This window comes from Saccopteryx leptura, chromosome 1 (genome assembly GCF_036850995.1).
Source record: "Saccopteryx leptura isolate mSacLep1 chromosome 1, mSacLep1_pri_phased_curated, whole genome shotgun sequence".
NCBI classification, from domain to species: domain Eukaryota; kingdom Metazoa; phylum Chordata; class Mammalia; order Chiroptera; family Emballonuridae; genus Saccopteryx; species Saccopteryx leptura.
In genome coordinates this window covers 247,888,536-247,901,013 of record NC_089503.1, presented here as the reverse complement: position 1 = coordinate 247,901,013, position 12,478 = coordinate 247,888,536, and the positions used below count along the sequence as shown (strand labels likewise).

Here is a 12,478-nt window from a genome sequence, read left to right as displayed (position 1 = left end):
CTTTGAAGAGGGCTGAGCTTTGGAAAAGCGTTTCACTTTGCACCGCCAACCTGGAAGCTCAGATTGTGTGTGCAGGCGGCAGGTGCTTCAAGCGTGGGACACGTCACAGTGCACCTGGCAGGCCAGCTGGTGCCGGCTCATCTCCCCTCTCTGGGCTGTCACTGGGAAGGCCCTCCAACTTGCCCCCACATGCTGCAGAACACGTTCACTACCTGGGAGCTGCCCACAGTTACCTCCCAGTGGAAGCAAAGGCCAAGGCAGCAAAGTCAAGGCCACATGCTGGATGACTACTATGGGTTCTGAGGGCAGCTCGCCCCTAGCCCACCTTGTGCAGCCACTTACCAGCCGCGACCGGACCCTCTTGGGCAGCTCCTCATCCAGAGTGAAGATGTCACCACGCTTCACTGTCAGCTGGGACCCGTCCTCAAACTCCACCTGCAAAGGGGCAGTTCTCAGGCTTGGTGCCTCGGTGCCACGGCTGACTTCCTAGGTCTTTGCCCAGGTTAACGCCCCCCAGGGCCACTGCTGCTCAACTGCCAGGAGGGTGCTGGTCCAGTGGCGTCCCTACTGGCCCTCATGTCCCCAATCATTAAGTGATTAAAAGTGATGAAGGATACAGACAACACAAGAGAAAGCAAAATAGCAAAGAATTCACAGCAATTATCTGGGTTGCTGGGACATGTGTGATTTCTCTTCTAAGATTCCACACTATAAATAATTTCCCTTCTGCAATCATGGGAAGAAACTCACAACCATCTTCATTTAAAAAAAAAAACAGGGGCTCTGGACTGTGTGCTTTACAATGGTTAAAACAGTTTATCTTATCTGTGTCTCATCACACACACAAAATTGAGGAAACATCTGTAAAGGGGAAAACATTAGACAATTTGAGGCTCCTTCCAGCTTAAAAATATAATAAGCCCTGACTTTCTAGGTTGAGTAGGCAAAGGTTGACCAGTTCCCAACAGGGCATGTGAGGGTCCCACCCAAGCCTGTGCCCCCCACCCTACATACTACATACACCTAGAAGACAGGACCCTGCTCACCTGATAGATATGACTGGTCACAGAGGAAATGAACTTGGCCTTGTAGATGTTGCCATCAGTCCACCGGAGTTCAACAAACTCCCCCTCGGGTGGGGGTCCCAGCCGGGCACAGTCTCTACTCTGTTGGGAGGCAAGAATGCGGTGGGAGGTGAGACAGTGGGCCCCTAGGCACCGGCACCTGTGGGCTCTGTTGGGTTTTGACCCTCCCCATACTATGCTGTCTGTGCTTTAACTACAGCAAGGAAGCCAGTGGCATTCTCTGCCTGAATACTCAAGCTATATAAACACACAGACTGGGGGCTGGGCAGGCAGTAGTGGGTGGGGAGTGGTTGCAGCTGTCCAACCTGGAGGGCCGCCCTTGCTGCAGGCTCATCTAGACTGACAATTTCTGCTCTGTTCCTTACGGGGCCCTATGGCCTGGACCTGTCCATTGGGATAAAAGGTGACCTCTATGAGGGATTTAACCACCTCCTGCCTTCCTAACACAGCCCCTGCCCACCCTGTGCCCGCCCACAGCTCACGGTGATGCTCTCTGGGTACAGGTTGTCACTGTAGGACCCATCATCAAAGTTCACTTCATAGAAGGTCTGTGTGGTGGTACCAATAACACGGCACCGGTAGTAAAGCCCGTTACGGTTCTTAGTGATGACCACCTGGCCTAAGGACACAGCCCTTAGGAACTGGACCTGCGGGCAGAAGGAAGAGGGCCATGTCAGCACTTGGGTGCATGAGCAATGGGAGAGGGGAGAGAGTTGAGCACTCACGGTGTGGCCCCCCGACTTGTGCTTGAAGCAGGTGATAGAGACGACATAGGGCCAGTCATCTGGCTCCATGAGGACCCCGGCGGCGTGGGCGCAGGTCACGTGGAAGGAGGTGGAGCAGTGCTCGTAGGAGCACTGAATACAGGCCCCAGATACCTTCTTCATCCGCTTCCGGCAGTACACGCATTTCTGAGGTGACATGGAGAGGAAATGGGGCTCACATCAGCACTTGGCGCTGGAAGCCCCTCCATGAGCCCTCAGGATTATCTCCTGGGAATGACCCCCAAGATCCAGGGCTGGAAGGCAGAGGCCCTGGCAGCCCAGCCTTGGCTGGAGGTACCCTGGGAAAAGCCCAGGGCATCTGCTTAGCTGGATGGCAGAAAGACCCCCAAACCAACCCAGCCTGTGGTGCCCCACTCCAACCCCCCGGAGCACTTCCAGAATTCTATGTTGGCCTGTGAAGAGCTGCCTGGCATGGGTACCAAAGAGCTACACACTGGAATATAATTCAGCCAAAAAAAAAAAAAAAGAGTGAGGCTCTGACACTCACTACAATGTAGATAAACCTTGAAAACATATGCTCAGTGAGAGAAGCCAGACACACAAGGTCCCAGAGTGTGTGATTCCATTTATGTGACATGTTCAGAACAGACACATCCAGAGACAGGAAGTGGGTTGCCAGGGGATGGGGTGACTGCTAATGGGATGGGTTTCTTTTTGGGGTGATAGAATGTTCTGGAATTCAATGAGATGATGGTCATACGACTCTATACTAAAAGCTACTGAATTGCTGCTCACTTTAAAATAGTGAATTTTATGTTAATTTTGAATAAAATGCACTGCAGAGTAGCTTCCTTCATAAAGAGGAGAGTCTGAGTGAGGCCTATCACCTTCCTGGGGGTCCTGTGGCAGCAATGTGTCCTGCTTGGAGTAACCTGCTCCTATGGTGTCAGCATCCAGGGCTACCCTCACACTCCAGTTCAGCAGTTGCCAGACCTGCCGGGGCCCGTCACTCAGAGCATTTAATAAGCGACCTTTATCGCTCTGTAACCATGTTCAAAAGCCAGATAAGCACAGCAGCCCAGGGTTGCTGCAGGAGATGCTGAACCGATCGATGGCAATAAGATCTCATTATTAAACTGTCAATATCTAATTCTCCCGCTGGCCTATGGAATGGGCACTGACACACAACATGCTCCATGTGGCATTAACCCTCGAGTCCTGGGCCTCTGCAGAGGTGAGCACAGCTGTCTTGAGGTCCCAGGAGGATCTGTCCCTCTGGGAAGCCAGTGGGGTTCAAGATCTGCACATCAACTGCCCACCCGAGGCCTAAGAGAAACCCAACAGCCTGGCCTGATCTGAAGCATAATTACCACCCCCAACCCCTGCCCCAGTGGATGGCAGCTTGTTATTCTGAGTTTCTGCGTCATAAAGAACATGGGCCAGGCCCCCACCATGCTATGTGTCGGGAGCACAGTAAGTGTCTGGTGTCTGGGTTTTTCTAAGACCCATCCCAGCTGGTGGGGGGATAAGAGCATGGCTCAGGCCACTGGACAGACAAGGCCAGCCCCTACTCACCTGAACCCCCCAGGCACCACAGCCAGCAGCCAGGGAGTTCTGAGGATAGATTAATGGACAATGACCAGGAGTGACTGTCCCTAATCATATGGCCTGTATGTGGCCCCAGGAAGGTGGGCAGATGGCTGGGCAAGCAGGAGTTAACTACTTGCTTCCTTGCATGGCTCCATTAAGCAGTACAAGCAAGCCTCATGTAAAAGGATTTTTAATTCATCGTTACAAGTGCTGGTAATGAAGAGGCTGCAAGCTGGAAATGTCAGATGCTCCATAAAGTGTCTGGGGGGAGGATGAATCACAGGCCGTGTGCTGCACCATCCCTCTACCTGAATGATGAAGTTTTTATGCCTGTAATCACCTGCAGACCACCAGCCTCTTCCTGATTGCCATCTGTGCCCAGCATTCCATGACTAAGGTCCCCGTCCCCCACAGGCTCCTGCCAGTACCCACTCAGCCCTGCCTGGTGGCTCAGCACCTGTGGGCTTGAGGTGGGTATCCCTATTCTTTCCCACAGAACTCTCCACCAGGTCCACTGCCCACAGCCCAAGTTCTTTGCCTTCTGCCCTCCGTAGGCCTAGAGGAGCATCAGTATCCTGGGACTGTCTCACACAACTGGGAAATAAACTGGGCAGGAAAAGCAGCCATGGATGCTTCAGGTGCCCTAGCCAAGGGCCTAGCCCCTGGTGCCACGCAACACATTCCCATCAGAGCTGCCACCCTCCTATTCCTATGAGGGGACACATCCCCAGCATGGTTGCCACAAACTCACAGCAATGACAGACCTGATAGCAGGTGCTAGTGCTCAAATAGCATAATCAGTGATTTACTGTGAGGGCCAATGTGCACCATGCAGAAGATCATGACAGATGGGAAGGCTGAGGTGCAGAGAGGTCAAGGAGTCTGTCTGGGGTCACACAGTGTGTTGGCGGCCAAGCTAGGAATGGAAACCAGAGCATGCTAATAATAGTCAAGCTCTGCCCATACTGCCTGCTACCCCAAGTGCTCACCAGGGTGATCATTATCAGTAAGAGTGCCCTGGCGGAGAATGGCCATACACTCCTTAGAGGGGGAAGCTCAACGTGAACCATGAGAGGCCAGTTATGAACTCCAAAACTCAACGGCAAACACACGACCTGATTTAAAAGTGAGTAAAGGACCTAAATAGAGATTTCCCTAAAGAAGACATACAGGTGGCCAGTAAGGGCAGGAAAAGGTACTCAGCACCACTGACCATCAGGGAAATGCAAATCAAAACCACCATGAGGTATCCTCTCAGGTTATCATCAAGATGACAAGCGGTAAGCATGGGCAAGGATGTGGAGAAAAGGGAACCCTTGCTCACTGATTGTGGGGATGTACAATGGTGTAGCCACTATAGAAAAGAATGTGGAGGGGCCTGACCTGTGGTGGCACAGTGGATAAAGCGTCGACCTGGAAATGCTGAGGTCGCTGGTTCGAAACCCTGGGCTTGCCTGGTCAAGGCACATATGGGAGTTGATGCTTCCAGCTCCTCCCCCCTTCTCTCTCTGTCTCTCTCTCTCCCTCTCTCTCTCCTCTCTAAAAATGAATAAATAAAATTAAAAAAAAAAAAAAAAAAAAAAGAAAAGAGTGTGGAGGGTCCTCAAAAAAATTTTTTTTTTTTTTTACAGAGACAGAGAGAGAGTCAGAGAGAGGGATAGACAGGGACACATAGACAGGAACAGAGAGAGATGAGAAGAATCAATCATTAGTTTTTCGTTGCAACACCTTAGTTGTTCACTGATTGCTTTCTCATATGTGCCTTGACCGCGGGCCTTCAGCAGACCGAGTAACCCCTTGCTCAAGCCAGCAACCTTGGGTACTGGTGAGCTTTTGCTCAAACCAGATGAGCCCATGCTCAAACTGGCGACCTCGGGGTCTCGAACCTGGTTCCTCTGCATCCCAGTCCTATGCTCTATCCACTGTGCCACCACCTTGGTCAGGCGAGGGTCCTCAAAAATTTTTAAAAAGAGCTGACATTTATCCCAGTAATGCTACTTGTGGGTATATAAGCAAAGGAAATGAAAACAGGGTACTGAAGAAATATACAGGGTAGAGTTTATAGTTTTTCATACAGCAAATAATACAAAAATTAGTAAGTAATAATGTAAGAATAAATCTGTTTTGTGTACTCACAGCTATAAACTTACTTTTATCCCAACCTATATATACCCCCAGGTTCATTACAGAATTCTTCACAATAGCCAAGACACAGAAATAATCTAAGTGTCCACTGATGAATGGATGAATAAAGAAATGTGGTCCATTCATACAATGGAGTATCATTCAGCAACAAGAAAAAAAGAAATCCTGCCATCTGTGACAACATGGATGGACCTTGAGGGCATTACGCTCAGTGAGAGAAACCAGACACAGAAGGACAAATGCAGGATTACACTGATATGAGGTCCATACAACAGTCAGACCCAGAGAAGCAGAGGCTAGAGGTGGGGAACCAGGGGCGGGGAGCTGCTGGTCAACAGGAATTTGGTTTCAATTACAAGTGCTACATACATTCCAGAGATCCTGCACACAATTTTGTGCCTACAGTTAACAATACTGTATTATGCGCTTAAAATTTTGTTCAGAAGGAAAAAGAAATTTCTGTCCAGAAGGAAGATCTCATGCTAAGTGTTTTTATCGCAATTTTTTGAAGAAAGAGCAGCCAGTTAGGTAGCAAGGAAAGTACAGGACAGAGTGTGTGAGGCTTCTACTTATGAAAGGGAGGGAGCGGCATGCGCCCGCAGTGTGTGTAACAGACATCTCCACACAGAGACCCAGGAGCCAAGAGACTGCTGTGCTTAGAGGGGAGACTTGCTTTTCTCTGGGCACCTCTGCACCTTCTAACTTTTGTACCTTGTACCTTTGGGACTATTCAAGAAGTAATAGGTTTGGCCAAACTGAAATTGATAATATCTGGCTTCCTGGTGCTTCCTTCCCCCCACAGGACAAGATCTAGGGGTCCTACCAGCTTCCACCGCTGCTCTGGGATGGCGCTAATGTCCACAGGGTGGCGCTCCATCACATTCAGAAACCGAACTTCGGGGACTGCAATGGCGCAGATCACATGGATCCACCTGGGGAAGGGGGAAAGGGTAGGGTCAGAGGTCATGGCTGCTCCCTCCTCCCTCCCTCCCCATGTCATCTTACTCTATGGGCACTGGCCCTGTCCACAGTGCTGCTAATGGCCACTCGGAGCTTACAGGACCTTAAGGGATAGTCTGAGTGATTGTTTGCTCCTCCTGGTCCCCCAGCCCAACTTAAGGCCCTGAAGAGGAGCTGACATCCCTCAGGACACACACCCAGGAGGAGTGACGCCCCTTCTACCCACCTCCTATCTGTTGTCATCTGCAAAGCTCCTCCCCGGAGGTTGCACAAACAGCACTCCTGCAGAGACCAGACAAGCCCATGGTGAGGGGTGCAGGAGAGGACTGCCCCCAATCTGTTCTGCTGTTCTGAGTCCTGGAACAGCCCTCGGGTTGTCCCCTGCCTTGGTCCTTACATTTCAAACTAGCAGTCACCAAAGGGAAGGGACAGAAGTACATTGGGCCCCACCCCCTCACTGCCAAGGTGAAGAAACCAAGACCCAGGGAAGTGAAGCACCAGCCAAGGGTCACTGTCGGACCAAGCCAGCCCAGGGCCCAGGCCTGGCTCCTCTACAGGGCTGGATGGCTCACAGAGCACCACCCCAGCTGCAGGGTGAGTTACCGCAGTCCAGGCGTGGGCCGTGCACCGGGAACACGTCCAGCCTTCATTGACCAGCTCCGGACGAATGCCATAGCAACCTGGAAGAAAGCAGAGGACAGCTGAGTCGGGATGCATCTGTTACTGCAGCAGCACATAAAGCTAACAGGGCCTTCTAAATCCAGCTTGGACACTGAGGGTAACTGTTCTCACCATCCTCTCTACCTCAGTCCAGGCCATGCACACAAAGCAGGAGAAAGGCATAGAAACATGCTGGGAAGGGGAGCAGGGCCCCCTTACTTCTTCTCTCCCAAGTTCTGCTAAGTTGAAACCCTGGAAAAGTGACCAAGAAGTTGTATGATATGCAAAGTTGGCCTTGTGGACACTGGAATTCAGATTGGCAAGGCTGAGCAGGTCTCCCAGGGTTCAGGCCGAATAGCTACTTCTGAAACCACGAGTCAGATGCTCTGCATCACCAAGGAAAGGTTTGCTTTGGAACATGGTCATGGTTCAGAAATTGGGAGAGGGCAGAGAAGAGGAAGGCAAATGGTGGGTCATGCCCCAGAGCAAGGGGCTCTACCCCACCCGTCACTGCCCAATAGCACTGCTGGAGCCCTCAGTCATCAGGGGCCTGTCAACCACCAAATGGGCTCCGCTAGCTGCAGTGGACAGCAGCTAGGTGCAAAGGGGTTCCCGGTAAAAACACATGGAGAACAGGGCAACAGAAAGGCGGCTATGTCCCCACAGAGACCCCAAAGGACAGCACAATCCCTGAGAGCCCACACTGGAGTTTGGAATTCAGCCAAGGTCAGGGCCTAGGGCCTGGAGCCTGGCTCCTGGAGGAAGTGGGAGCTCCACCTCCCTCCAGTGCCAGGTCTCAAGGACCACACGTGTCCTAACTAAGCCTTCTGCCACCCAAGTTAGTGAGTAACATGCCTCTCACCCTGCGAACCCAGCCACAGGCCCCTCTAGAGTGGTCCCCTAGTAGCCTGCTCTCAAGCGCATCTCACACCAGTCCCAGCAAGGCTGAGCTAAAAGGTTCCCGATCAGGAGGCAAAATGAGCCACAGGTAGCCTCTGTGGTGACAGACAAGGGACAGAGACATATGGCTGCCTTCCTCTGTAGGATGGGGACACATGAAATTAAATGGCTCCAGAAGGCAACTTTCTTCCTGGGAGCTCATTCTCTCATTTCCTGCCCTCATGCCCAAGAAGGGGGCAGAAGACCATTCTCCTACCTACTCAGGCTATGGTCTGGGCTTCAGGGTCTGGGAGAAGGTGCTCACTGACGGCAGAGGTAAATCAGATCCAACCCCTCTAGAATTGCAAATTTACCATCAACTCTAGCCCTAAAGCACAGAGTTTAAAATCATCACGATACTTGAAAAGTATCTAATCCCTTCCTGTTGCCTCCCAGACCCGGAGGGCAGGGTTCAGTAAAACTGTCTAGAAGGAGGCTGACCAGGCAGGCCTATGTTGGCGAGGGGGGAGGGCAGGAAGTCTGTTCCTAAAGGCCAAGACCCCATCCCAAGATGAAAAGTCCTGTTACATCCCAGAAACAGCAGCCCAGGGGGAAGAAGCTCCCTGCTCCACAGATGTGAGTGCAGCTGTCCTAGGAGGATGAGAAGGGGTTGCATACTATAGCCCCCACAGTCCTTATTCAGCCCAGCCTGCCTGTTGTCCGGGACCCCACTCACTGGCATGGACCTGCAGACAGCACTTGGCACAGGCGATCAGCAGGCTGGTCCCGTCATCACCAATGTAGGAGTTGGCAGGGAGTGGCTCTGTGTTCTCGGCGCTGGAGGTGAAGCACATCTCAGGAATCAGTGGCCGAGTCTTCTGGCCGCATTTGGAAGGCGGTACGGAAGGGCCCTCCCCAAGGGAGGCCTGTGAGGCCTCCTTCTCTATCTGTAGGGACTAGAAGCAGGGTACCTTCAGTGGAAAGACCAGTGAGGGGCCACCTATCACCATTTAAACCAGGCCTCAGGGCCATTCCTGCCACCTCCCTTGGTCTACCCCACATGTGGCCATTATATCAAAACAGCCCTACCTGTCTCCCACCTCCCCAGTTGCTGTACTGGGGCCTCTTACCAGGACACCTGCAGCTGCCCCTGAAGGGCCTCCCCAGTGCACCAGCCCCACACTCCCAGCCCTCAACCCTGCTTCCCCAAACACAGTCAGATCCTGTCCTGTCCCCACTGAAAACCCTCTACTAGGGTCACATCCAGATATAGCACTGACACCACCCTGCTGCCCTCACTGTCTTGCCTCCCGTGCCCCTTGCTTGCTCTAGCCATGGGGCCTTGTTTGTCCTCCAACATTTCAAATGCTAGGCACCCCCCTGCCCCTCTGCATACACTACTTCTCTGCCTGGAGCACTCAGATTTCTGTTCCGGACCCTGTCCTGCCCATGGGACCAGCATCCCCAGCCCACCACCCTACTGTCTGTCTTTGTGCCTCTGATCATCACCTGATGCTGTGCTATCTGCGTACCAATGTGGGTGTTTCCCCACCTCCAATCCAATATGTACCCCATGATGGTTGTACCCCAGTCCTTGATGAGTTCTCCAGATCTCATATGAAGAGAATGTGTGAAATCACCCTGCCCATGGCACCAGGATCCAGCATATCCAGGCCTGTCACAGAGCAGTGTAGCTCCCAAAAGAGCTTCCCCAGAGTCTTCCAAAGCATGACAGGAGGATCTGCCCCTGCTCCTGACACAGGAGGAAAGAGCTCTACTGGGAAAATTTCAGCCTGACATGCCAGGTCTCGGGGGGACAGTGGCATCTCAGATTAGGAGACCTGCTTTAAAATTAGAGCCTCACAACAGTCTCCCCTACCCATCTAAACTGCCCCCACTAGTCGTTTCCAGACAGAATATCCCCAGTCCTGCTCACAGTGAGGGCCAGTAAGCCCTGATCCCCGAGTCTGAGGGCTCTAGGTTTTGGAAGTGGTTGGCCCACAAAACCCACTGGTACTGCAGGCTGATTAAAGTTAGTCATGATTCTTCACAACTGGAATTAAGAAGATTTCACATCTGAAGCTGGAGGTCCCAGCACTCTGGCTCCTGGCAGCCTCTCCAGCAGCACTGAGAAGGGATGTGCCTGGAGAGGACATCTGGATATTACTTGTTTCCTCCTCCAGACGTTGAATCTGCTTACAGACTGTAGGTCCAGACAGCTCTGGAGACGAGCACACTGCCCTGGGCACACAGCACAGACCTCAGGGCAGCTCAGCTAATGTACAAAAAGTACCGGGCACCAGGCTAGGGGCAGGGGACCCAAGAAAGCAAGTGAGACCTGGCTCTATCCTCTAGGGATTCACAATCCATGGGTCACTAAACACAGAGGCAGGTATAGGAGGGCAGGGTAGCTCAGGGTAGGGCATCCCAGAGCAAGCCTGGGGACAACAGGTCTTGAAAGGCTTCCTGGTAGAGGTGGCAGATGAGTGAACTCAAAGAATGAACAAAAATCTGGCAAGGCAGGCGTTTGGGTGAGTGAGTGGGAGACACTGCGGGACATCACAGAGCACACTGCTGCTGTGTGGGGTGGAGGATGGTACGGGCTGATGTCACAGCTGAGAAAGGCCATGGGGGCATGGCCAAGCTGAAGGCAGTGGTGAGCCTGGTAGTCTCTAGCCAGGGAGTAGCCTCCAAAATGCTGTTCTGGCCATGGTGAGGCTCCAACAGGAAGGACAAGGGGCCTGTAGGGGGACAAAAGGCTGGAAGGCAGGCAAGCTGGACAAGGAGATGATATAAGAGGTTAAGAGGGAAACTGGGCAGGGTGATGGCACAGGACAGTGCTGAGAGATAACAAGGTTCCCAACTTGGTAAATATGGGATAAAGGGGGATCCGGTCTGGAAGGTGTGCGGGTGCTGTGTGCCTGGCTTAGTGGATCAGGTCTCCACAGTATTTGTGTCACAGCTGAGCTGTGGTGGGGTCTTTGCCCTTGGCCCCAGCCCACCTCCTATGGGACTCAACTGGTCACCACCCACCCACTCCAGGCCCCCAATTGTACGGACCCCAGGCCATGCTGAGAAACTTTCTGAGGACAGTGGTCATGACACCTCCATGCTGTCCCCCAACCCTCCGTCTGATGTCCCATTTTTAAATTTTTACTTATTATTTTTTAAGTGAGAGGAGGGGAGATAGCAAGATAGACTCCTGCATGTGCCCCCACCTGGCGACCCCTGTCTGGGGCCAAGCAACTTTTAGTGCCTGAGGCTGATGTGCTTAGGCCAACCAAGCTATCCTCAGTGCTGGGGCCAACACTTCAACTAATCAAGACACTGGCTGTGGGAGGAAAAGAAAGAGAGAAGGGGAGAGGAAGGGGAAGAAAAGCAGAAAGTTGTTTCTCATGTGTGCTCTGACTGGGGATCGAACCTGGGATGTCCATATGCTGCGCCGATAACGCTCTATCCACTGAGCCAACCAGCCAGGGCAGATGCCCCACTTTTATGCCCATGGACAATCACCTTCATATGAAACTCAGAAACTAGGCCGTCTCCCTATAGCCCTCACAAAGCAGGCTCCAGCACACTCTGAACTGTCAAAGGTTTCTGTGTTTTGTCCTGTGACTGTCCCACCACTGCCTGTACTATTCACATCCTCCAGGCTCTTAGCTGATCCCATTGTGCCTCCTATAGCAAACGAGTTCTTCTCTTCCATCACCCACCCCAGAGTTCCTTTCAGGCAGAGCAAACACTGGCACCTAGGGGTCAGACAGACACGGCCCGGGCCCTGTGAAGCCATGCGCTCACCTGGCTGTATGGGTAGAAGAGGGTGCAGATGGCGCAGTAGGGCTCGGTCAGGGCTGCCACTGCATTGAACTTCCTCTCAGCCTGGAAGTTGGCTGCCTTGTTCTTCCACTGCAGGGACAGCAGAGACCTCAAGGCCTCGGGGTCACTCATGTCTTCCTCCCCAGAAAAAGGGAAGGCTTCTAGAGTAAGGGGTAGGGAAGGAGAAAAGGTTAAATTGCAGCGGACGATCCATCCCTGCCTTGAAGGGCGGGCGTTTCACTGCTGCAAGCATTCATGCTGACGGATTCCCACGTACACAGCCCCTGAACCTCTCTGCAGAGGCCACCAAGCCACCCAGGCTTGGGAGGTGGGGCGACTGGTCCTGCTTGGAGACAGCCCAGGTCAGACCTTGGCAAGTCCGATGTAGACTCTTGAGCTAAAAGGCGCCAAGAGAGAAGTGTGGCTAGGAGTCAGAGATGGGGTGGCATCTCTGGAAAGTCCTACTAAGGTAGATGGGGCTACTAATGGGCATCTCTTCTGCCTCGCCTGTCAATGCCTGGCGGACTCCATTACCAGCCCCATCCCCCAATATCCCATTGGCTGAGTTTCCTGAGCACTTGAGGGTTGGTGCTCCCCTGGGAGCCTGTTCAGGGAAGC

The 12,478-nt window shown here is 52.6% G+C and overlaps 1 protein-coding gene across 5 annotated transcripts in view; it reads right to left on the bottom strand.

The window, feature by feature from the left end:
• The window catches only part of KDM4B (lysine demethylase 4B), a 169,365-nt gene that overhangs the window by 3,083 nt on the left and 153,804 nt on the right, over positions 1–12,478 (bottom strand). For 3 of the 5 annotated variants that reach the window (XM_066344809.1, XM_066344813.1, XM_066344810.1), the window contains 8 exons: positions 11,843–12,021; positions 8,781–9,000; positions 7,109–7,185; positions 6,732–6,787; positions 6,369–6,477; positions 1,568–1,996; positions 1,047–1,166; positions 343–435 (listed from right to left, as the gene is read on the bottom strand). In XM_066344809.1, coding sequence (XP_066200906.1) covers positions 343–435; positions 1,047–1,166; positions 1,568–1,996; positions 6,369–6,477; positions 6,732–6,787; positions 7,109–7,185; positions 8,781–9,000; positions 11,843–12,021 — 1,283 coding nt within the window. The remainder of the gene's footprint in view (positions 1–342; positions 436–1,046; positions 1,167–1,567; positions 1,997–6,368; positions 6,478–6,731; positions 6,788–7,108; positions 7,186–8,780; positions 9,001–11,842; positions 12,022–12,478) is intronic. The other 2 variants (XM_066344812.1, XM_066344814.1) reach the window with 1 other exon arrangement.